This window comes from Zalophus californianus, chromosome 5 (genome assembly GCF_009762305.2).
Source record: "Zalophus californianus isolate mZalCal1 chromosome 5, mZalCal1.pri.v2, whole genome shotgun sequence".
In the NCBI taxonomy this organism is placed as follows: Eukaryota; Metazoa; Chordata; class Mammalia; order Carnivora; family Otariidae; genus Zalophus; species Zalophus californianus.
In genome coordinates, this window is record NC_045599.1 from 5,557,002 (window position 1) to 5,581,631 (window position 24,630).

The 24,630-nt window shown below is 60.6% G+C and overlaps 1 protein-coding gene across 4 annotated transcripts in view; it reads right to left on the bottom strand.

Annotated features, from left to right (window-relative positions):
* FLT4 (fms related receptor tyrosine kinase 4) overlaps positions 1–24,630 on the bottom strand; it is a 40,186-nt gene that overhangs the window by 9,854 nt on the left and 5,702 nt on the right. The window contains exons 1-25 of one of the 4 annotated variants that reach the window (XM_027606902.2): positions 18,672–18,851; positions 17,955–18,136; positions 15,302–15,398; positions 14,436–14,680; positions 14,117–14,229; positions 13,831–13,993; positions 13,547–13,686; positions 13,050–13,218; positions 12,654–12,771; positions 9,854–10,008; positions 9,586–9,748; positions 8,188–8,311; positions 7,009–7,117; positions 5,669–6,031; positions 5,227–5,373; positions 4,996–5,127; positions 4,704–4,810; positions 4,269–4,404; positions 3,705–3,809; positions 3,248–3,361; positions 2,992–3,080; positions 2,696–2,846; positions 2,087–2,181; positions 1,601–1,723; positions 380–491 (exon numbers count right to left, since the gene is read on the bottom strand). In XM_027606902.2, coding sequence (XP_027462703.1) covers positions 380–491; positions 1,601–1,723; positions 2,087–2,181; positions 2,696–2,846; positions 2,992–3,080; positions 3,248–3,361; positions 3,705–3,809; positions 4,269–4,404; positions 4,704–4,810; positions 4,996–5,127; positions 5,227–5,373; positions 5,669–6,031; positions 7,009–7,117; positions 8,188–8,311; positions 9,586–9,748; positions 9,854–10,008; positions 12,654–12,771; positions 13,050–13,218; positions 13,547–13,686; positions 13,831–13,993; positions 14,117–14,229; positions 14,436–14,680; positions 15,302–15,398; positions 17,955–18,136; positions 18,672–18,808 — 3,589 coding nt within the window. In that variant the 5' untranslated portion in view covers positions 18,809–18,851. Of the gene's footprint in view, positions 1–379; positions 492–1,600; positions 1,724–2,086; positions 2,182–2,695; positions 2,847–2,991; positions 3,081–3,247; positions 3,362–3,704; positions 3,810–4,268; positions 4,405–4,703; positions 4,811–4,995; positions 5,128–5,226; positions 5,374–5,668; positions 6,032–7,008; positions 7,118–8,187; positions 8,315–9,585; positions 9,749–9,853; positions 10,009–12,653; positions 12,772–13,049; positions 13,219–13,546; positions 13,687–13,830; positions 13,994–14,116; positions 14,230–14,435; positions 14,681–15,301; positions 15,399–17,954; positions 18,137–18,671; positions 18,852–22,469; positions 22,501–24,630 lie in introns of those variants that run through there. The other 3 variants (XM_027606901.2, XM_027606900.2, XM_027606899.2) reach the window with 3 other exon arrangements.

The following is a 24,630-nucleotide window of genomic DNA, read 5'->3' on the forward strand; positions in this document are numbered from 1 at the left end:
CCCTTGAAGGCAGGAGCGGTCTCCCCAGTGACAGGTTGAGGAGGGGGCTCATCCAGGGAGGTGAAGATCTGGGGGACCCATGAGGCCTCTCCTCTTGGGACCTATGCTGATCCCGGGGACTGCCCGGGAAACACAGGCCGTGCCCTGTCACCTGTCAGAGGCCAGAGCACACCACCCTGCAGAGGTGGCGCCAGGGGGGCCCATGGTGGAGGCAAAGGGGAGAGGTGGAGGGCTCTTGGACCACTTGCTGAAGAACGACCGCTTGCTGCAGGTGCAACAGCTCTGGGCCAGTCGGCCCCCTGCTTCAAAAGAGCAGGTGCCATGACCTGCAGCCTAGGATCCTGCCTCTCCCCTCCCCCACAGCCTGCCCTGCACTTACCCAGGGAGAAGATCTCCCAGAGCAGCACCCCAAAGGACCATACGTCACTCTGTGTGGTGTAGACCTTGTCAAAGATGCTCTCAGGGGCCATCCACTTCAGGGGCAGCCGGGCCTGTGGGAGGCAGAAGGAAGCACGTCTCCATGGAGGGAGGGAAGAGAGGAAGAAGGCCAAACACGTGGGCAGCCCCTCTCTCACCCCCAGCCTGCCCGGAACTCTGGAGCCACACCCCAGGAAAGGCCTTGGGCCATATCCACCCCTTGTGCGTTCACAAAATTCTCACAGTTGGCCCCCACCCCGTAGGTGCCTGGTGTCTTCCTTGAAGGCTTCTGCCCTGCTGCTCTCCTGGGTCTGTCTGGGCCCCTTTCTTCCCCTGTGTACTCTTGGGGGGCACTTGGAACCCCTCTTCCCCCAGACCTAGCCTCTGGAGGAATTGGGACCCTGCACCCCCTCACCGTCCCCACCTCCGCTGCTCACTTGGTCCCCACACTGGAAGCCGTGCATCACTTCTGACTGCTCGTCCTGGGGCTTGTGATGTGCCTTCCCCATCGTCTGTCTCTCTACCTCCCGGGGCCTCTACCTGGGAGCCCTGAGGGCATCTGGCCCCTCTTGACTGGCCGCGGCCTCCACCCCAGCACACCCCCTCCTTCCTCACAGCCTGCAGAGGGAGCTTCTGGAAGGTGCACCTGACCCTCCCATCCACCCACCCGCCTCCACTCAGCCGTGAGTTAGAGTGAAGGGCAAAGGCCTTCCTCACGGTGGCTAGGCTGACAGGGTGGCCCACCACATCCTAGACCCATCCTGCCCATTGTCCCCCACTCCAAGCCTCTTCCTTCCTCCTCCGGGGCACAAACCCCCAATTAGCTTTGAGTGTTCATTCAAGTGCCTGCCTGGCCACCTCTGAGCACCACCGATGAGACGCACACTGCTCCCAGCACCCACATGCCCTTCTGTGACTGCACCATGCAGGGTCCACCTCTGATGCCGAGCCCATGCAGGGCAGGCATGCGGGGTCAGTCAGCGTCCACCTCATGGACAAAGGCAGGGGGCCACACAAGCTCCAGCTGAAGCACCAGTGTCCCTGCCCATCGGCTCCTGTCTCTACTTCCTGGTGGGGCCACTAAGGTCCCTGTAGGTGCGGGCTCTGTGACCTTCCATGGAGATGGCTCTTGGATGGGAGGTCCATGCCCCCATCCTGCCCTCCCTCCGTGGCCTGCACTCACACTGCCCTTGCGCACGTAGTCAGGGTCTTTGTAGATGTCGCGGGCCAGGCCGAAGTCACAGATCTTCACCACATCGCTTTCTGACAGCAAGATGTTCCGAGCGGCCAGGTCTCTGTGGATGCACTAGGAGGATGGGGAGGGGTGAGGGGGTGGTCAGCACAGGTCCCCGGGGCCCACCCGTGCCTGAGCCTCGCTCTTTCATGGAGCGATTTCTATGCTTCCGCAGGACTCTCCATGGAGAGGGCTCATGGAACTATGGGGACAGAGGAGGCTGTGGGGTGGGACAGATTCCACATTCACCTCTCTTGTCACTGACTACCTAGAGATCTCAGGAAATCACTTCCACACTCTGGTCTCAGTTTTCTCCTTTGCAAAGTGGGAGTAACGTGTGCTGACCACGGCATTGCTGTGAGGCGAGCTAGGATAGGGCCTGTATGCTGGTGGTCTGCACCCTCCTCCCCTCTGAGGGCCTGCTGGGGCAGTCACCTTGCGGGAGGCCAGAAACTCCATCCCTCGGGCCACCTGGAAGCTGTAGCAGACAAGGTCCTCCATCGTCAGCGGGCTCAGCCACAGGTCCTGGGCTGCACAAAGGAGCAAGACAGGGTCAGCGGAGAGCGGGGGGGGGGGGGGGGGGGGCTCTTCCATGGCTCTCATCTTCTACCCTTCCCCAAAGGGACCATGTGTTCATCGCCCCTGGCCGCACCCTCCTGGTCGGGCCCTTGAGGCCCCTGGCGCTAGCTAACAAGCGTGTGGGCCCCCTCCCCTGCCCCTCAGCACCCACTCTCTCTGCAACACCCACTAACCACTCCCAGAGCCGGGAATCTTGTTGCGTCCCCGGACCTTTGCACCTGCTACTCCCACCCGTGTCTGGAAGGCAAAGGCCTAGATGGCCAGTGATGCCCAATCAAATGTCAACCGTCTCTGTGGAAACTGTCCCTGTGGTGTCCTCCCTCCCAAAGGAAAAGCCCATTACACACTCTCCTAGGTAAGCCCCTCCAGGAAGGGCCCAAGGCCAGCTTCTCCCACAGTCCCCTGATCATGAGGCTTCCTCCTGCCAGCCAGACCTCTTCGGGCAAGGGGAAGCCAGGCTCTTACCTTCTTGGACCGGAGGGGCCCGCCCTACTCCGCCCTTGCCCATCAGGAGGCGGGAGAGGAGAACCCTCTCGCTGCTTCCCGGCCTCCTGCGGTCAACTTTGGCCCCTTCCACCATGGCGCGAAAGCGCCTTCGCTGCTCAGGGGACTTCTCCTGCGAAGGCACAGAGTGGGTCTTAGGGGGGCTCCGCCACCCACAGCAGAGCCATTCCACTCCCCCCGCTCCCCTCCCCCTAGCCCACCTTGGCGTCCTGAGGGCTCCCGGCAGAGCTCCGGCCACTGGCCGGGCTCCCACTTACCGCATAGGGGCTGAAGGCCTCCCGCTTGGCACGCAAGAAGTTGGAGAGATTGCCATACTTGCAGAACTCCACGATCACCATGAGGGGACCTAGGGCAGGGCAGGAGCCAGGCGCTTGGTGACGGAGGGCAGGCCGGAACGCAAGCCCCTCAGCAACGCCCCCCCTCCGCCCTCCTGCGCCGCCCCGGCCCGGCCCCGCCCATACAAGCCCAACAGGCCCCTCCCACCAGGGAGCCAGGGGGCCGCGAGCTCCGTACCATTGGGCTTGGTGCACGCCCCCAGCAGGTTGACTACGTTGAGGTGGTTACCGATGTGGATTAGGATCTTGAGCTCCGACATCAAGGCGCGGTGCTCGCTAGCTGTGGCGCCCTCTGGAGGGGACATGAGGGCTTCGCATGGGGGTGCTGAGCCCGCCGCTCCCAACCCCTGCGCGTCCCGCTTCCCGGCCACTGGCTTAGCTAAGGCGCAGCCAGAGCTCCTGCCCGTGGGGGCGTAGGGTCCCCAGCTCGTCCTGCTCGCCCCTTGGAGGCTGGAGTTTCAGGTGGCACTGGGAAGAATTCCTCAGATCCGAGCCCAGGGCCTCCATGAAGAACCCTGGGGGAGACTCTGGCTCTGACCGTCAGTTTCCCCTCCGAACCACAGCCCCCCCAGCCCACCCAGAGTCGCTGCCCCCGCCAGTCCCACCGCCCCCGCCTCCACGAGCTGACCGCACACCTTTCAGCATTTTCACAGCCACAGTGTCGCAGCTGCTGCCCTTATGGATTCCAAAAGCCGAGGCTTCCACCACCTTCCCGAAGGCCCCATGGCCGAGGACTCTCCCTGTGGGGGGTAGGGAGCCGGGTCCAGGTGAGCTGTACAAGGGCGAGGGTGAAGAGGGACGGGCAGCAGGGGCGACCCGCCTGGAGGGCCAGGAAGGAAGGCCCAGGAGGGGGAGGAAACTCGGGAGCCTCTCGGCCAAACAGGAAGAGCACGGAGAGCAGGAGAGAGAGAGTGGGGGGGGGGGGGGGCGAGGAGAGGCGGACAGGAAGGCCTGCATCCTCTCCCAGCAGGTGTGATGGGCCCCGCCCTGCTCAGAGCCGCGGGAAGTGACCCCGGGGAGCCTGAGAACTGGAACCCTGGCTCCAGTTCTTGGGATGCACGCCCAGATGGGCAGGTCAGGCCAGGTGGGGGCCAGGCGTGACTTTCTGGCCTGAGAATGGAGGGATTTCAGCACTTCAGAGGGAAGCGGTCTATGCTGGCCGGCAGGGTAGGGTGGGGCGGGCTGGGGGACCGCCTCACCGAGGTGCAGCCGCTCCCGGGGGAACTCCCACTGGCTGGCGTCATAGGACAGGTATTCACACTGCTCCTCCAGAGGCACCTCCCCAGGGTCCATGATGATGGACAGGTAGCCCGTCTTGATGTCTGCGTGGGCTGGCTGGGGTGGGGGTGGGGACAACTAATTGATTTGGCCGTACCACGGTCTTGGGTGAACTTTTCCCCAGGACAGATGGGATCTCCTTTGGGGCTCTCAAGCAAGGAGGGGAGAGACGGACTGACAATCTCTGGTTGTGCAAGAGCCCAGCATGGAGGGCTCAGCGAGGCTTCCCAGGAGGTGAGGCTGCCAGGTGAGCCAGGGCGGTTGAGGACCTTATTCCTTATCTTACAGGCTTTGCGGGGCGTACAGAGACCCCACAAGGAGCGGTTGAGAGGCTCAGTTCTGGGAGAAGTGCTCACCCTCCTCATGTTACAGAAGATGAAGAGGAGGAGGATCCAGAAGAAGACAGCGATGACCCCGGTGCCGACAAGGATCACGATCTCCATGCTGCCTTTATCCTCGGAGCCTGAGTGGACAGAAAGGGGCTAGTCTTGTGTGTGCGCGTGTGTGTGTGCGTTAGGGGGAGGAGGGTGCACCCTGCGAGCAGCTCCCCTTCTGGTGGGCACGACTTGAGGGAGGTGGCTCTGAGAAGGCGCCAAGTGCGGGTGTGGGGGGGCAGGTGGGTGGAAGGGTGCAGGGGGCAGGCCGGACCTTCCACCGCCACACTGGCGGAGGAGTTGACACAGCCCTTGGCGTTGCACACGCTGCACAGGTAGCGGCCCGCGTCCTCCTCACGCACGCGCTGTATGCTCAGCTTCTGGTTCGAGTCCGCCAGGTCGATTCCTGCAGGGGACGTTGGGTTGCTTTGAGTTCAGAGGGGTTTGGGGCCTCAACCTGGTGTGCCTCTGCAGCCCCGCCCTTGGCCCGCGTCCACCACCCTACCAGACTCTTCCTCCAGCAGCCTCTCATCTTTGTACCACAAGATGCTGGGCACGTGTGCCCCGGCCACCGGGCACCTCATCTCCAGGGAGTCGCTCACGTTCACCAGGAGGTCGGTCAAGTTCTGCGTGAGCCGCGGGGCTTCCAGGGCTAGGGGTGGCGGTGGAGAGGGAGCTAGGTGGAGTTGCAGAAAGCAGGAGGGCGTGCGGGGAAGGGGTCCTCCAGGGCTGGGAGCAGAGAGGGGGGATGGATGGCGCCAAGCTCTAGGAAGGATCGGGTTTGAGCGCACGGTTGGGAGGGCTGTGGACCTCCACAGCGGGGGTGGGGGAGAGGACCCTCCCGCAGGTTCAGGCTCCCCGAGTGGCAGCCCAGGCGCGTTCTGGGAGGGGAGAAAGTCTCCTTGGGCAGCGCCTCCAGCCCTCCCCTGCAGCCCCGCCCGCCTCACCCTGCACTGACAGGTACTTCTTGTGACAGTGCTTGTCGTGGCTGCGACGGTCCTGCACCTCGCATACATAGTCGCCTTCGTGCTCGGGCGCCACGCTGGGGATGGTCAGGCTGAGCGTGGCGTGGCGCGCCCCTGGCTCCGCCTCCTCCAGGTGGGCGGCCAGAGGCGTAGCGAAGAGGTGCACGTTCTTGCAGTCGAGCAGCAGCGGGTTCCCGTGCGCGTCGTGCAGCGTGGACAGGTTGAGGCGGTACCAACGCAGATGCTCGTAGGTGTAGTTGTCTGCCCGGCAGCTCAGGCGCACGTCCTGGCCCTCTAGGGGCTCCTCCGATGGCTCGGATTTTATGCTGAAGCCATCAGGGATATCTGGGGAGGCAGGAGGAGGCTCCGTGACACGTCGCCCAGAGTTGGCTCACCTCCCTGCCTGCCGTGGTGCCCGCTCTCCCTTTCCCGACTGCCTTTGGACTCACTCTGCTCTCAACCAAGAGCATGCATCACGTGTATCTGGGCTGGGTACCCCACCAGGGAGCTCTCTTCACCCCTCTTCTCCCCAACACTGACCAGTGGGACCAGCTCCCTGAAGTCAGCCCCACTGACTCCTCCTGCCTCACCTTCTTCTAGCCCTCTCCTGGACAAGCCCCACCCCGGCTGCTGCCCCTACTGCTCCCAGGAGCCCAGACCATCAGTGCAGTCCTTATCAGCACATTTGGTGCGGTCCCGTCCCATCCTCATGGCTGCCGACCACCCTCCACCACTGTCTTCTCCTGGAAATAATCTCATTGTTTCATTAGCTTGTGGCAATGCCTTGCTCCTGATTTCCTCTTGTCCGGCTGGCCGCACTCCTCGCGGGGCTCCTGGGCTCCTCTCCCGGCTCCCTCCCGCAGAGTGTTGTCTCTGGCCCCATGTCTCCTTGGGGTGCCCTCATCCACACTCCTGGGCCCAGTGACTGTCCTTTAATGGGCTTCTTAGCTTTCCTGGAGTCACTAACGCATCTGAACATCGGAGAAAGCTATGGGTCTTCTCCCCAGGAAAAGTGTACCTGTGAGCCAGCTGCTGTGTTGGGAAGGGGGCGGGAGGGAGACGGAGCCACAAGGAGTGGAGGGACACCAGTGGGGAGGCACCTCCAGGTTTGGGGGCAGCGGATGCCCCTCCATCCCAGCGCACCAGCACCCCGGTCCATATGCTGATGTCCTCCAAATCTATCCCTCCCGCCCAAACCCAGGGCCCCAGTGCCCCACAGCCTCAGAAACTCACTGGGCCCCAGCTGGCCTCACTGGCCTCTCCCAGGCCTTCTCTCCGGCCTCCTGTGCCCACCTGGTTCCCGACCCACCCAGGTCACTCACTGGTCACGTAGAAGTAGATGAGCCGCTCGTCCTGGCCCACTTTGTTGAAGACCATGCACTTGTACATGGCGGACACGTTGGCATTCTGGATCACCAGCTTGCTCACCGTCTACGCAGAGCACGAGAACAGGGCTCCATTTCCTGCCCAAGTTCCTCCCACCCTGACCGTCCTCCCTTTCTGCAAGGAGGCCGCTGCGCCCAGCAGCGGGGTGGGGATGACTGAGGCCCCGCGCTGAAGAGGACCAAGGCTCAGAGACAGCACCAGGAACAGTGCGGCGGGGCGCAGGAGGTGAAGCCCTTGGCACAGCAGAGGTGGCTCCTCCGGGAAAATCAAGGACATGGCTAGGAACAGCTGCGGTTGAGGCTAAAGTCAGAGGGCAACGTGAGGCAGGGCTAGCGAGGCCTCTGGATGTGGATGGGCTCGGGTTGTGGCCACGTGGGGCAGGGGACAGGCCCAGTCTAGCAATGGGGCAGTGTGAGCCAGGGCTAGGATTTGGGGTGTGGAGCAAGGCTGGTCACTGTGTGAGATCCTTGTGATGTGCCACTTTCCCCCCAGGGCTGCTCATGGCCCCTCTCTTAGGGCCCTGGGTGGTGGCCTGGGAAGGGAATGGGTCCCAGGTCTCCCGAAGGACTCTGGCCTGGGGAGCAGGACACTTGGAGGCAGGAGGAGGAGAGAGGGCCGCTGCAGGCCCTGCCTACCATCCAAACAACCCCCCCACCCCATTCCAAGCTGGGCACTTCCTGGCCAGGCCTGGAACAGGAAGAGGCTCTGGAGGTGTGTAGGAAAACAGGAAGTGACTGTAGGAAGTGGGTGCCTTTGTTCAGTCCCCTCCCCCGCCTGGCCTCTTCTAGGCATTGCCCCCAGGCTGGGCCAGCAGCTCAGTTGTCTTCAGTGGGGACCTGGCTGGCCCCAGGCCTGACCCTCCCAGCCGTGGGGCCTGAGGGCTGCTGGGGCCCAGGGCCTGGCCAGGCTGCCTTCAATCTAAGCTTCCCCGTCTGGGAAGCAGCTGGAGGTCCCCCCACCTGCCAGCCCACCATCCACATGCAGGAAGGGGAGCTGAGGCCCAGAGACACTGCAGAGTGACTCTGCAAGCCTGGTAGAGGTGGAGAAGGCCAGGAAAGGGCCCCTCCCCACCTCCCTTCTCCTTCCCCATCAGTGGCACCAGCCGGTGCGCGTACCTTATTCTTCCCTTCCACGAACTCGGTCCAAGTGTCCAGGCTCTCGATGGGGTTCACGGCATCCTGCGTGGTCACCTCTCTCCAGTCCCGGCACTGTGGCATGTGGTCTCTCTGCTGCCGCCGGCTACTGGGAACAGCCTGTCCTGTGAGGGCTGCTGGACACAGCCTTCCCCGGTAGGCGCGGGGCTGCTGCCCGCCAAGCAGCTCACACCTGTGGCCCCACGGTCCCCCTCTGGCCTGCAGCGCCCACCATCCCTTACTCGAGATGTGCCCCTTCCTGCAAAGTCCACCTAGATCTTCCGGGGTTGGGGGGGTGCAGCAGAGTCACCACTCCTGTTCCAGGAAGCCCTCTCTCTCCTCCTTCCAGAGCTGCAGCCCCTTCCTGGGCTGAGTGTGACCCCAGCACCTTTGGTCTCTTGTTGGGACATGGGTCTGGGGTCCCAAGGGAGGCTCTTCTCTGCCTCCAGCAGAGCAGAGCAGGACCACAGGGTTCTGTCAGTTGGTCCAGAGCATAACGGTAGAGCATCAGAGGGAAGCAAATTTGGAAGTGCCTGGTGGTCTAGAAGAATCTCTCATGAGCCTTGGAGGCAGCAGGCCACCCCTAGAGAGCCTCCTCCTCTGACCGTGCTGGGGTCACGGCCCATCTCCGGGTGCAGCCGCTCTGTCTCCTCCTGGGGTTCCCAGCATCCATCCTTGCCCAGCCTGTGACCCTCTACCCTGCCCACAAGGATCTCTAGCTGAATGGCAAATGTGGCCCCCCACTCCTCCCCACTCAGCGCCCTTCACGGCTCCCTAGTGCCCTCCAGACCGCTGGCCACCTCGGCACCCTCTCCCATCTCTTGCGTGTCCAAGCTGTCCCTGCTCGGAGCATACTCTGTCCTGTTGGTGCCCAGCTCAGCACAGGGAAGCACGGCCCAGGCGGGTTCTGCTGCTTACATCCGTGACCTTGGGAGAGGCAGGTCCCTCCTCCAACCCTCCGTTGCCTCCTCTATAAGAGGTCATCGTGAACAGGGCTAAGGGAAAGCTAACTGGGCATGGTTGGTGTGTCGCGGGACCCAGTACAAGGCTCATAAAACTAGCTCAGGTCCACCCACTTGGAGCCCAGGTTCCGTGGTCCTCTTGGATGATGCAGTTATGGGTCCTGGGGGGCTTTACTTTCAAGGGGGGCTAGTGGGGGCTGCACCATCCCCAGTGTCCAGCCCAGCCTGACTCATGCTAGGGCGGGTCCGGGCCTTGCTCAGGCGAGGTGAGGTCAGGGATTGGCTCTCGTTGAATTGTGGTGGGGTTTGAGCTTAGAGCAAGGCTCTGGGGAGGGGCTCAGGCAGGGAGTGGGGGTCACGGCCAAGGTTGGGGACGGGGCCGGGAAGCGGGGAAGGAACAGGCTGGAGCCACACTCACAGGCTGCGCTGGGTGAAGGCCTTGCAGGGCGTCCACGGCCGCCAGTGCCACTGGACGCTGAGAGGAGGGGGCACCCCGTAGGCAGTGCAGGTGAGGGCCTGGCGACTGTGGCGGGAGTACGTGCTAGGGGAGGAGGCCTCCTTCTCGTGGATGTGGGGGGGCACTAGGGGCAGAGGCAGACAGCTGGTCAGCAGGCCCCTGTCAGCACACCCACCGCCCTTCCCCCACCCAGCCCCCTGGCGTCCCCTCCCCCATCCTGCCCCTGTACCGTTTACCACCAGCTCCAGGCTGATGTTGCGCTGCAGGCCGGCCACGGAGTTCCAGAGGGCGAGGGTGTAGATGCCTGCACTGGCCTCCGTCACCTCCTTGAGCACCAGGGCGTGCGGACTCTGGCGCCCGGACACTGACTTTCTGTCCTTGTACCTGGCAGGAAGGGAGTTCAGGGGACTGCGTGGACCCCACTCCTGCTCCATCCCGGCCCTCCTCCCCCTGCCACACCCAGGCCCCAACAATGGCAGTAGAGGCAGAAGAGACTGGCGCCAGTGTCCTGATGGGCCCGGCTCGAGCAAGAGACACCTCCTGCACCAGACCAGGCGGGGGTTCAGGCTGGGGCAGCTGACTGCAGACTGGAGAGCTATGGGGATGGTCTGCGGGGTCTGCCCTGGTCTCACGGCACCTGCAGGCTCGGGACAAACTACAGCGCCTGGTACGCCCCACCTCTCAGAGTGGTGTGTGCTGGGAAGGATTGGAGGTGCGGTCCCCTAGAAGCACAGCCCAGACCCTTAACCCATGGGGGGCCCTGCCTCACTTTCTGACCCCAGCTCTGCCCTTTCTGGAGCTTTTCAGATACAGGAGCTTCTTGCTGTCCTCACACTCCCAACTGGCGCCTGGGCACTTGCTGTCCCCACCTTGCTTGGATGCTCAGTCCTCTAGACACCTGCATGGCTCCCTCTCTCCTAGATACAAATACCCACTCATTAGAGCAACCTTTCCCTACCGCCCTAGGAACCAGCTCCTGCCCTCTGCCCTGCTTCTACCTGCCTGCCCATGAGAACCCTGCTTTTCACACGTGAGTCTGTTGGCCATCTGTCACCCCCATGGAGCGGTGCAAAGACTGTCCCCCGTCCCGGTAAGAGGGGAGAGCAGTACACGCAGTCCTCAGTGCATATTCATATGCAAACAAATGCACATGCAAATAAATGGATGCCTTCCACCCCAAGAGGTGGCACCTGCCCAGGCCTGAGCTGGAGTGCTGCCAGGCAGCTATTCTGCAAGCCGGGCTCTACCTGGGAATGGTCCTTCCCCTGGTATTCAGCCAAGGGTGTAAGGGAGGGACCTGACTCAGCCGGGGTTCCACGGTAGGACAGGGCGGAGTAGACCCGAGGCTGTGTTGTCTGCCAGGCTCTGGTGCAAGCTCCTGAGCCCACCACCTGCAGCGTCAGTGATCCTACACAAACCCCTTCATGGCCCCGAGCCCCCAGGCTTTTCCCAGTCTAAACACTGGGAAAATGGACTTTCTTGCAGGGGTCATGAGGTTTAACTGAGTTACAGCATTTAGTGTGAGCACTGGGCCGGACACAAAGGGTGCTTTAGGAGTGGAGGACCAGCCTGTCTATCTGTCGGCTAGATCTCCATCCATTCATTTATAATCATCACATGACAGCCTAGAAGAATCCCCTATGGGGCTGTGGTGGTTACTAGTGCCCCCGGGCCGGTGTCTCAGTGGACAGTGGGCCCAGTGAGCACTTCTTGGAGGCAGATGTTGGCCAAGTAAGTGGAGAAAAGCCAGATGCAGCGGGAATGGTGAGACGCAGCCAGCTGCCTGAGCATCAGGCCTGGGCCAGACCCTGGATGCAGGAGAGCTGGGCTCCCCTCGCAGAACAGCGTGAGTCCTGCTGGGCTTGGAGGGCAGGGGACAGAGCCCCGGGGGGTCTCCAGGAGGCTGACGTGTGAGGGAGGCTCCAGGCTGCCCCCTGCCCTCCCAAATGCTGGTCCTGTACCAGGTGCCCTCAATGGACCCCAAAACCTGTGGCCTCAGAGGTAGGGTTATACCAGGTCCAGGCCCAGGGCATCCTGAGGTCCTTCCAGGAGAAGCCTGCTGCCAGCCTACGGCCAGCACAGTGAGAGCCCAGCTGAGAATATCTGGGACCTCCGCTCACTCAGCCCCAGGCTTTCCGAAAAAGTCTTCCTGTCTGGAGGGAGCTCTCACAGACTGTGAAGGGCAGGGCTCCTCCGGCCAGCTGGGAAAGGATGACCAGCTGGGAAAGGATGATGCAGAGCCCTCCGAGGGGGCTCAGAGCTCAGGTAGGAACGCCCTGTCTCCTCCCCCACCTCTGTTTCCTCGTCTGTATTACGGGGTCAGGCTAGAGTGTGACCTCCCAGCGTTGGGCCACGTGGAAGGCTCAGATGACCCAAGGGTGTGTGTGGGGGTGCTATGCCAACCTGAGCTCTTAGCTTTCGGGGAGCACCTAGCAAGGGTGGACCCCCCTCAGTGACCCTTGATACACCCCATAGGGAAGGTCTTACTCTCAGGTCACAGACCAGAGCTGGGGCTCTGGAGCCTGTGGGCCTTCTGGAAACTCTTGCTTCCTGCCACACAGCTCAGGCCTGCCCCAGAGCCTGGCTCTACAACAGTTTGTGGAACCCCTGTGGCATCTCCGAATTTCTGGATAAGAGGTCCTGGGGTGGGGGTGGCAACCTGTTCAGAGGGAGGCCTGAGAAACCCAAAGCCATTGCTGCAGGGCAGGCCAGAGCTCTAGGACCTTGTCCGCCTGGTGGGGCCCTCGGAGATAATGAGTAGGTGCAGGGATCGGTTAGATAAAGCCCAGCAAGGCGCCCAGCACGGCGCCCAGCACGGCGCCCAGCATGGCGCCCAGCGCACCCACACACGGACAGCAGGCGGGCAGTTGCAAGCCTGTGCAGTTTTGTAGCAAGATAACTTTCCCTCTGGCTTAGATATTGTATTAGGTGCAGGTTCCTTAGAGTGTCTTCAGAGGAGAGGTCCTGCCCCGGGGTCTGTTCTCGGGCTGGGCCTGGGGGGTAGCGGGGGCAGGGGCCAGGGCTGGTACCATTGGAACTCTGGCGGGGGGTACGCCGCTAGCTTCACAGGCAGCTTCACCAGCTCGTCTCCTGCCGTGGCCTCCAGAACAGGACCCTTGAGCCACTCGACGCTGATGAAGGGCTTTTCTGCCAGATGGGAGGCATCCGTGTAAAGCCGGGGCCTGGAGTCACTGACCCACCGCTGCCCAGGGACTCCCAGCCATGGTCCAGCACCCCCAGCGGCCAGACGCCTGCAGACTGGGGCTCATCCTGCCCTCCGGGGGTCCACTCATTGCCCTCTCTTCCCTCTGGCTAGACTCCACACTGCTCAGGTGCACCCTAACCTCTGACCCCCGCCCACTCTGCACACGGACCCTTGTTCCCCAGCCCTGATGACTGACACCCGGCCCAGCCCCAGGCCATACCATGCACAATGACCTCGGTGCTCTCCCGGAACCGCTGGATGCCGTTGTTGGCCTCGCACACATATGGGCCCAGGTCGTGCTGGCTGACGTTGTGGATGGTCAGGATGCTGGAGAGCTCTGTGTGAGTCTGCTGGGAGCGCCGCTCTGGCACCCACTTACCCCGCTCTGCCTACCCACACCCAGGGGAAGCCCAGGGTCAGAGCAGGTGGGCTCTGGCGGAACTGAGCACCAAGGGCACATACCCCAGCCCAGCCATGGCTCTGGAAGCCTTGCACCCAGACCCAGACTTTTCCTTGGGGCAGCCCCTGTCATCAGACAAGGGCTCCTGGGCCAGGACTGGGTCCACACCTATTCAGAGGCCAGTGTGCACCAGGCCGGGTGGGCGTGGGCAGTGATGGGGACTCCTGGGGACTGTGTGGGTATAGGGCAGGTGGAGGCAGTGACGGGGGCTCCGGGGGATGGTTCCAGTATGGCCCTGCTGGGGCTGTCGGCTTCACCTGCTTCCCTGGATAGTCCCAGTCGAAGGTGACACCCGAGTTGAACTCGGCCCACACGGTGCAGTTCAGGACCAGCTTCTCCCCGACCAGCAGCTCCAGCGACTTCTTGGGGAACAGCTGGATGTCATAGAGCTCGTTGCCTGGTGACACATGCACAGTGACCCCCACGCCCCTCACAGGATGGCACACACACAGCACAGGGCACACAACTGTGGCCCCTGTGGCCCCGTCCCTGGGATTTGGGGGATACCCCATCCTCCTCCTGCGCCAGACAGCGCGCGTACCTGTGATGTGCACGAGGAAAGGGTTGGATAGGAAGTCCTGGCCACCCCAGGTGGTCTCGCACTGCAGGTACAGGGCCTCGCGCAGCAGGGGCGTGGGCACGCGCATGCCCCGGCGGTCGTCCCACACCACCTCCTGCCCGTCAGGCCGCAGGGCTGAGTTTTGCTGTGGGGACATGGTGGCTATCACTGCCCTCTCTCCTGGCCAGACCAGTGGCTGCCTCTCCCTGGGACGTGACGGGAGGGGGCTGGATCCCGGGGTGGGGGTCGGGGAGGAGGAGGGCCGTACCGATCGCAGTGTGACGTTGAGGCCCGGGATGGACACCAGGCAGGGCACCCACATAGAATCCTTCCTGTTGACCAGGAGCGTGTCTGGCTTGTTGATGAATGGCTGCTCCACGTCTGAGGGGAGGCGGCAGGTTGTGGGAGGGGAAGGCGGGGCTTTGACTCAGGTGAGGGGCAGTGGGGCAACCCCCCCGCCCCCCCCCTGCCGCCCAGGGCCTGCAGGCTGGGGCTCGGGGGTGCAGGTGCCAGATGCCCCTCCAGGATCCAGGCCCCTGCCCGTGCCTCCTGGGCAGCTGCGGGGCAGGGCGGCCTGGCCCCCTCACCTCTCACGAACACATAGGTGCTGGCGGCCGTGGTGCCCTCTATGCGGGCTTTGATGTACTTGTAGTAACAGCGGTAGCTGCCCGTGTCGTTGGCGCGGGCCTCGTGCACCAGCAGCACCTTGCAGTAGGGCCTGGTGTCCGTGCCCTCGCAGTCTTGCACAACCCCTGTGTCCTCGCCGTCCTTCTCCCCTGTGGCCGGTGCCTCCTGAGCCCCTGGCCAGGACCACTCGAGGGGGTGCTGCCCCCTGGCAGAGGACACGAGAGCACAAGAGGGGCCCCAGCTGCAGCTCCGGGGCACAAGCCTTGCCTGTAGCTTGTCTTACCCAGAGGTCAGAACAGCCCAATTTGGGGGCACACGCCATGGACCCAGCCGGGTCAGGGTGCTCCCTGAGGCCCCTCGGGGCCTTTGCCTAGCTCCTAGGCCTACATGGGGTAGGCTGGCCTGCAGAGAAGCCTGCTGATCATCCCCGGGGCTGCAGGGACCATAATGGGTCTGAGCACTGTGCGGGTGGGCCTAGAGCCAGGGGAAGGTGGCTGGGGGTGGGTGTAGGGGACCTGGGGTCCATGCAGGGTAACCTGGGAGGTGGGCATGGACCGGCCTGGAGCCAGCGTGGAGTGACCCAGGGGTAGGGGTGGGCGCAAGGTGTCTGCAGGGCCAGGGATGATCCGTGCCTCCAGGCACCCACACCCAGGTGACCAGGGAGCCCCCCTAACCCTTGAGGCCCCTTTGCCCTCTACCTCTACCACCTCCTGGTTGGTAGGGACTCCCATGCATTCTCCTCTACCATCTCCTGCCTTGGCTTTCTCCGGTCCCCTTGGCCTGGGGGGACCCAGGCCCCTGTGCCCCCGGGCTGAGGACTGAGTACCTGCAGGAGATGGACAAGCTGTCCCTGGAGTCAATGACGTGTGTCTCCTCCGTGATGTTTAGGGTTGGGGGGGTCATGGAGTAGCCACTCACCAGGCCTGGGGTGGAAGATGGGGTTAGTTTGGCGCTGGGTCGTGAGTTCACATGGTGACATGGTGACGTCAATCCGGTCCTGATGGACCTTCCCTGCCCATAAGACCATACTCCTCCCTAGGGCAGGGGCTGCCCCAGCTCTTGGCCCTGGGCCATACCTGCAAGGCCCCAAGACAATCAGGAATCTCTACCTCAGGTGCCCCTGGCCCTGGTCCCTGGCAGCAGACTGGTCCCAGCCCCCAGTGAACCCTGACCTAACCGAACCCCAATCTTTGGCCCCACATAGGCTCAGCTACCAGCATGAAGCTGACGGGGGAGACCGCAGGCCTCATCCTACACTGGGGGAGACCTGGAGTGTGTGAGCCTCACATGTCTGTTGGAAGGCCCTTCCCTCCTGCACTGTAGAGGCACTGCGGCTGCTTGTAGGGGGGGCGTCTCATGTGGCGCGGCCCTCCCCAAATGCCCAGAACCAAGGGACCCGGCTTTCCCACTAAATTTTGTCCATGAGCTCACCTCTCCCGGGTCCCGTGGCGTTTACCTCCATCGGCTTCTGTCCACCCTCATAGCCCCCTCTGGCTGCCCTAGCTCCCCTCCAGTCCCCGGGCTTTGTTCCTTCATTCTTCCCGCAGGGCTTGACCACAGACACACAAATAACCCTGCTTTGCTTGCTTGAAAACCCTCCTGCCGCCCTTGCAGCTTCTAGCCCACTGTCCTCCTTCCAGCAGATAGCTTGTGCCTGCGTGTGTGCATGTTGATAGGTGTGGGTCCTTGTGTGTGTGTGTGTGTGTGTGTGTGTTTGTGGGCGTGGACCTGCATGTTTGTGGGGCTGGTGTGTAAGTGGTGTGTGTGGCTTTGTGTGCGGATGCGTATGCATGTGTGTTTGACAGGTCAGTGTGTGCGTGCCCATGGGCGTGTGCGCTTGTGTGTGTGCGCACGCACGTGTGTGTGCGTGTGTGTGAGATCCCGGTGGGGGTGGGAGCAGGCCTTGGGGGAGGCCTGGACCTGGAACTCTGGCAGATGCATCCTGCCAGGACCATCCTGAGACAACAGGAAGAGAGGATTGCGTGGCTGGAGGCCCAGGGCTGTGTCCTGTCCCTCCCCCGTGTCCCTGTCCTCCTGGGGGGCACAGCCCACTATTGGCCCCGGCCCGCAGCCCTCTCCGGTCCCACAGATCCCTCCCCCACCCTCTCCAGCCCAGTTCTCTGATGCTCAGTGTCCTGCCCTGGCAGCTAATTGTGGGACATGGATCCCAGGGGCCTCTCACCGTACTTGCCTTTATACCACCCTGACCCTGACCTGCCCTAGGAAACAGTACCAGGACGGCACGCTCTGTACACCAAGATCTCATTTCACGGCATCCTATGGACAAGGCAGCCACTAGCCAGGGCCTGGCCCTCCCCTCCCTTCCATGCCTCCTGCTGGCCAAAACTTTCTAGGCACCACACCACTGTAGGTCAGAGGCAGAAGGTCCTCACTGAGCACCTAGTCCCATTGCACAGACAGGGAAATGGAGGCCCTCCTGCTGGACAGCACCACCACTTTCAGAAGGCAACTCCTTGCCTGGCTGCTGTGACCACTGCAAAGTCCCTCCTTAGCCTGAACCCAGCGCACCCCCTCCTGCCACCAGCTCCATCCTCCCCAGGGTGAGTGTTAGCCCTCCATGCACACCAGCTTCTACTGCACACCCCCAGGGCTGCTGGGAAGGGGGTGCCCTGGAAAGGGGAGGCCCCCCTCCGGTAGTTGGAAGCTAGGAAGAAATCCCGGAGGGCACTTCTGAGCTGGGTGTTGAAGGAGAAATAGATTTTCCAGGTGTGGAAAGTGAATAAAGCCACAGCAAGCAGAGAACTGGCCTCAGACAACAGAAGAGGAAGGACAGTGGGCTTGGGTTTGGACCTGCAGGGGATGAAAGAACTGCCCTCCCAGTGGGCCAGTTAGGGGTCGGGCCCGAGGCTGGCGTGTGGGCACCAGAGGAGGCGCACGGCAGCTGGCACCCACCTGCCCCAGGCCTGTGCGTGCCCCATGCTGAGGCCTGCAGCTTTGCCCTAGAACCCCCAGGGAGGCTGAGGGTCCCCTTCTCTGGGGTACACATCCAGGGCACACCCCTGGCACCCCTGGCACCCCTGGCTATGGAGCTGTGGCACATGTCAGCCCAGCTTCCTTGCGCAGCTCCCTTTTGGTTCCAAGACGCAGTAGGGGCACGCCGGGACTCTGCCCGCTGCCCTTCTCCCCACTTCATCTCCTGACACATCTCTGAGAGGCACATAGCTCTCACCATTGTCCCAAAGGGCCAGGCTTTTCATATCTTTTGTTTTTAAAAGATTTTATTTATTTGAGAGAGAGAGGGAGAGAGAGAACATGAGCAGCGGGGAAGGGGCAGAGGGAGAGGGAGAAGCAGACTCCTCCCCCCACCCTGAGCAGGGAGCCAGGTGAGGGACTCGATCCCAGGACCCCGGGATCATGACCTGAGCCCAAGGCAGACACTGATCCACCCAGGTGCCCCTGGGCTTTTCATATCTTGAAGTCTTTGCCTTCACCTGTCTTTTTGCCCTGGACATTTGTACCTCCTTTTCTCCTGCGGAGCCCCCTCTTCAGGGCCTGGTTCACATGTCCCGTCCCTGTGGTGGGGCAATCAACGGTATTCAGGCAGCTTCGGCCTCCTGGGCCCCTGCTGTTAGAACACTTCTCAAACTGAATTGTGGTTTTCTGGTCACATCTGAAGAGAGGCTGTATTTTCTTCACCTTCCTAAGTTCAGCACAGAGGAGATGGACACCGAAGGTGTACGGAATGAATTCAGTAACGGTAGGATGGGTGATGGATGATCAGATGAATAAATGGGTGGGTAGGTGGGAGGGTAGACGGGTGGATGGAGAGTGGATGGAACGATGCATGAGTGGTGGGTGGGGGGACAGTGGATGGGTAGATGAATGGGTGGTGGGTGGATGGGTGGGTGGGTTGTGGGAGGATGGGTGGATGGGTGCGTTGGTGAACAGAGGGTGGATGGGTGGATGAGGGTGGATGCTGGAGTGGGTTGATGGATGGCGAATGGGACCTGCAGGATCTTCCTCCCTAGAGGCCACCGTACCACCAAAGGAAGCATCCACATCACTGTACTAAGCAGACAGACTATCTGTTGTCCTTGCCAACCCTTTTATCCATCTGTGCAAGTCTCTCCTTTTTTGCCCCAGTGGCCCTGTCTTCACTCACATCCACCAGACCCTGAATGACCAGCAGACCGTGCTGTAGACCTCACTGTCCTCCTCCATCCCTTCTGCCTTACCTGAAGTCTGGCTTTCTGAAGCACCGCTGCCCCTTGATGTAGTAGTGCTCTCCACGGCACATGCCTGGCAGTGGGGAGCTCCCTGTGGTCATCTCCCTTCTCTGATGGTACCACCTGCTCCCTGCTAAAGCTGTCATTAGCTGTTGTCTTGGCTACTTCCCCTCATTCTTTGCTCCCGGCTCTCCAGCTCCTGCCACCCCAACTCAGGCCGTTCCCCATGGTTCCAACATCCACACAGATGACTCACCAGTGTCCTGGCCTTTGTGGTCCTCATCTCCACCGTCCTCCCTCCTCCTCTCAGCCACTCACTTCCCGAGCACACCCTGGACCTGGTCCTTACCAGAAGCTATGCCATCACCAAGTTCCTGCCTTCCTGTGCTGCTCTCCGCATCCCCTCTGCCTCTTGCTAGCTGCCCTTGTCTGACAGCCACTAAGTCCTTCAGCCTCATCAAAACTTCCAGTCCAGGGACCCCTCCCCATAGATACCTCTTCCTGGCCTCATCCGTGTCCTGGCACAGTGTGGCCCTCGGCCCGTCATTCGCATTGTTTCCTTGCCTCTCACCTTCCACCCCAACCCTGCAGCACCACCATGGCCCCCGGTGGCTCAGTGTGTAGTGCAAAGCCAGAGCTCTTTCCCTTTCTTGTCTTGTAGGCAGACCCTGATGGGCCCTTGGACTGAAGTTTTCAGGGTGTTCCCTCCTCCCTCACTGTCAGCATTAATGAAGTAAAGCCAGTCGATGGAGATCATCTTCCTACATCCAAACTCCTCACCCCCTGCCTGGGCCCTGGAAACCTTCCGACACTCCCCCCTCCCAAGTCCAAGCCTTCCATCTTCCATCCTATAAACAACCCTACCCCTCCCAAATTCCTTGATCCCCTATTCCCTTCCAGCCCTGCCCCCTTTCCTATTTCCCTCCACAGCAAAAACTCTGCTTGCTGTCCCCTCCTCCCACATTTGCTCGTCCTCCCTCTGGGGTGCAGATGCCACCCCTGCTTTATGGAGCCATTGGTCAAGGCATCCCATGACCCCCACGCTGCAGGACCAGTGGGCACTCCAGGCAGGGAGCAGGGCTGTCTCCTCCTCTGCCACCTTCTGTGAGCTCACTGTCTCCTTGTCTTCCTCTTTCCCCTCTGCCTAGCACCACATGTATCACTCCTCACTCTCTTCTTTATAGGTCTCTCCCCTAAGTGTCCGGATACCTTCAGAGTCTCTACCTCCTGTCCTGCTCTCAACGCCAGCCTGAATTATCCAGTTGCCATAGTGCTTGGCCATCCTATAGACACCCCGGTTCCCACATTTCTGATGCTGAACTCCAGACTCATACCCTCTTCACCCCTCCCAAGGCTTCGCCTTGATAGCTCCCATCTCCCGTATGGGACCAGCTGTGGATGTGCTTCTCCTCACCCTGTCCAACCACCCACCCCCAAAGCATCCCAGAGCCAGCCCCTGCTCTCCCACTGGGGCCTGCCCAACTGCACTCAGCCCCAAAGTGGGGGCTCCTGGGCCTACTCTTTACCCTCCTTCAGTCCTGCACATAGTTGTTAGTGACAGTTGGGAAACAGAAATGGGCCATATCATGCTTGTGCTTCAATCCCATCAGTGACTTCCCACTGCATTTTCAGGAAAATCCAAACTTGTGGCTGGGTCCCTGATCCCCTTTCCATACCCTCTTGGGCCACTCTCACCTTGTGTTCATGTCCTTCAGCCATCATGCCCTTCAGGCTGTTCCATAACATGCATGTTCCTTCCTGTCCCAGGGCCTTGGCACATACTCCTCCTAATTTGCCTCCTCTCACATGCACTGCACAGGCTGGTTTCTTCTCATGCTCAGGCCTTAGCTTAGTCATGACTACTCACCCCCTCCAAAACCTAAGTCCCCCTCTAATATCCATCTTAACCTCCTGGTTGCTTCATCCTTCTTGTCACAATTTGTAATTATCTTCTTTATTTATTTGTTCAACTTATGTTTTATTTTTTTAAAGATTTTATTTGTTTATTTGAGAGAGAGAGCTCAAGCAGGGGGAGTGACAGGCAGAGGGAGAGGGAGAAGCAGAGTCCCTGCTGAGCAGGCAGCCCGTATGGGCCTCGATCCCAGGACCTGGAGATCATGACCTGAGCTGAAGACAGACGCTTGACTGACTGAGCCACTCAGGTGCCCCTCACCTTGTGTTTTTCCATTTCCTCTACTAGACAGTAAACTTCAGTGGGCGTAAATTTCAAAGGACCAGGACAGTCTCCTTTTTACCCCACCGCATGTCTAGCACAGCATCTGGTGCAGAATCCAGACTCCATAAATATTTGTTGAATGAATAAATGGATGAGTGGATGGACAGATGGATGGATGGATGGATGGATTGATGGATGGATGGATGAATGAGTGAATGGATGGAAATATGGGTGGATGGATGGAAAGATGGCTAGTTGGATTGTCAGATGGACAGATAGATGGATGGATGGTTGGTTGAAACGAAGTGTGGCTAGATGGAAGAGCAGATGTACAGACAAATGGATAGAAGGATGGAGGGATGGAAGAATGGATGGAAGGAAGGATGGCTAGATAGAAGAATGGATGGACAGGCAGATGGATAGATGGAAGGATGGGTAGACGGATGGATGGGCGGGTGGGTGGATGGACGGGTGGATGGAAAGATGGATGAAAGGTTGGAAGGGGGGATGGCTAGATAAAAGGATAGATAAATAGATGGATAAAAGGACAGACAGAAAGATGGATAGATGGAAGGATGGGTGGATGGATGGATGGACGGATGGATGGATAAATACATGGATAGATGGATGGGTGATTGGAAGGATAGGTGGATTGCTGACTGGCTGGCTAAACAGGCCTCACGTTTTCCTTTATGTTGGAACTATGTCAGACCCTGTCATTCCTCTGGAAGATATGTTTCCATTTTTAAAGACCAAGCTCCCTGGTGACCATGTGTACCCCAGAATGCTCAGTAGCTAAGACAGATTTGACCCAATGACTGTCTTGCCCAGAGGTTCCATGCTGCCCAGCCCCCACTTGCAACCCCAACAAAGATGCATCCTTCCTGCTGGGCTGTTGTCTGTCCCCACTGTCCTTCCCTTCCCACAGCAGGAAGCGCTGTCATCCTGGCCTCTGCCGCACTCCCCCTGCCTTCCTGTTCCTGGCCCAGGAACTAGCTTCTTCCTTCCCCTGGCCAGCGGCCCTGGCCCCCCAGCTCTCAACAGAGCAGTTGGGGCAGGCGCCAGGCCGAGGTCAGGGAGGCCAGAGTGCACACCTCCTCTTCTCTGTGCTGTCAGCAGCCTTGGGCAATGAGGACCCTGGCGTCAGCCACAGGCGGCCGGCTGTGGGAGCAGCACTGGGATCCTGAGTGAGGGGCGAGCGGCAGGAGGCTGGGGTGTGGGAAGTCCTGCACATTAGGCACTGATCATGGCCTTGAGGTCATTGCCTCTTTTGATCCTCACACAGCCTGGGAGGAAGGGAAGTCTAGTCGGCAATGAGGAAACTGAGGCTCCAGGACCCACAGAGGCCCATCCCTGCCCAGTTCCCAGTCATCATATATTTCTGTCCCCTTCTCTCCCAGCACAACCCCAAGTGCTGGCCTCTCTACTCCCTAGCAGCTTCCTTTCTGGCCTCCAATCTGTCCCTCAGCCCAGAGGGGTGTCGTGGCCTTAGGACACCTTCACTGGCTCCTTGTGGTCCTCTGGAGCTGTGCATACCCTTGGTCTGGCCTCCAGCGTGAAGCCCATCCCAACAGGTCCTGCCCTCTTGGCCTGCTTCACCTCCCAGTGCCCCTGCCACGGTCCTTGCCCACCTCCCTGCTGGCCTCAGGTTGTGTCCTTCGTCCCTTCCTGCTCTCTGTGCCTGGAGAATCCCTGCTCCTGCTTGGAGACCGGAGTCTGAGTGCACTGTCCCTCCCTTGGCCCTGTCCTTGGTCACGGCTCTATCCTCAGGTCCAGCACGACAACCCAGGGATGAAGTCAGGATGGCCGGTGAGCTCGGGGGTGCCTCTCCACACGCTGACAGTTTCTTACTGCAGATGCTGTCATGGTCACTCTGTGGGTGATGGGGACTATGTGGCAGTCCTGCCAGTCTGATCCACACTCTCCCTAGCAGCTGTGCCCAGGACGACAGAGGCATCCAGGGGCCAGGCTACAGACTCGAGGCAAGCTGAAGGAGAAACATGGGGGACAGCTGGCTTGGGGTCTCTATGCATCTGTCCTAGAGCTGGGCAGATGTGGGGAGACCTGCTCCAGGTCCTCCCTCTCCCTTCACTCTTGGAGGGGAGGCACAGGCATGTTCAGTCCTAGAGTCCTCCCCCCTGTCCCCCCCCCCCACACACAACTGGCTGGTAACCTCTGTGCCTCCAGAGGTCAAGGGTGAGGGTCAAGAGGCCACAGTCCCCTGACGCTACAAGACTGAGATAGCTGGGGAAAAGAGGGGCTGTTCCCAGAGCGTTCCCTGAGGCGGGCTGCATGCCCCACAATGCCACTCTGTGGCTGTGTGGCCTCGATGAAGGCCCTTCCTCTTTCCAAGCCCCAGTTTTCCCACTTGCAAAATGAGAATTGTCCTCAGGATGCTAGGGAGCCACACATAACATAATACCACGTTACAAACCATCACAAGAACAAACTGTTGCTGGCTCATGCATGCTGAGCCCATGGCTGTCATTGCCTGCTGAGTGTTTTGCATGCCACAGCTGTGGTGGTGGTGGTGGGAGGGGGGCGGTCAGAGAAGCCCTTGCTGGTAGGACGGGGTGAACTGAAATGTGCTTGGTAGACTGAGTAGGAGCTTGCTGGCCCAGGAGAACACACAGGACAGACAGAACGTGCAAGGCTAGAATATGGGGGACCTTGGGCTGTCAGGTAGATGGAACAGATGTGGGGCAAGGAGGCCACAGAAAAGGGTCCTGGGTCACAGGCCAGCCTGAGGCTTTTGGCCTTGCTCACCAGTCTGCTCCCTCCTCCTGGTAATGGCACCCTCCAGGGCTCCAAGCCCACCTTTGAGCTAGTCCACCCTCCCTGGTAGCTTTCCTGAGCTCCGGACCTGGGGTGGGGGGGATGCTTCCAACATGTCTCTGGGAGGGCACCCCCCACCCCTCAGACCAGACCACACCTACTGTGGGGCAGGACAACTGGAGGCACAGAGCGCACAGCTCCCCACCCCACAAGACGAGCACGTGTTTAAAAGATAGGGAATTCCCAGTATTGGCAAGGATGTGGGCAAATAGGCAAATAGGCACTCATAGCACTAAACAAAGGCTCATACTCTTTGACCCCCAAATTCTGCTTACCCCATACATCCTGTTAGGATAATAATAGCAAACACGGATTTAGCACTTTCTGTGTACCAGCCCAGGCCTGCGCACCTGCGCACCCCACACCCCACTCATGCCCCCTGAGGTGGGTACTGTTCTTGTCATTTTGCAGTTGAGAAAACTAAAGACACAGGTGTTAACATGCTGCTCAGAGATTATCTCTGGGGTACAGGATCACGGGAAGCTACTCCTTACTCCATGCATGTCTGCATTCTTTGTGTTTCTGCATATCGAACCATCTTTTCTCCATCAGCCCTGGAAGCACGGCTCTCCCTTCCACTGTTTGCCATCCTAGTGGCGGTCACCTGTCAGGGCATTCCTGACTCCACTCAGCCCCCACAGTCAACGGGTCACGAAGTCATGTCCATCCTCAGAGGCAGCACCAATGGCCGGGGTGGGGGAGCTGGAAGCTCCAGGCTTGCCGCTCTTCTCTCCCTGCCCCTCCCCCCCAGCAAAGTGCTTTGCACTTACAGCACTCAGACACCTAGCAGGGAACGCCTTCCTTCCGCCCAGAGAGCCAGATCCTGGGACGGTCCCCGTCCAGTCCCTTGCCTCTCCAACCCACTGTCCGGTCGGCCTCAACATCCATCCTCTGGCTCGCCACGCCAGTGTCTCCCCACTGGTCCAGCGTTACCCAGTGGTTAGATTATCTTTCTAG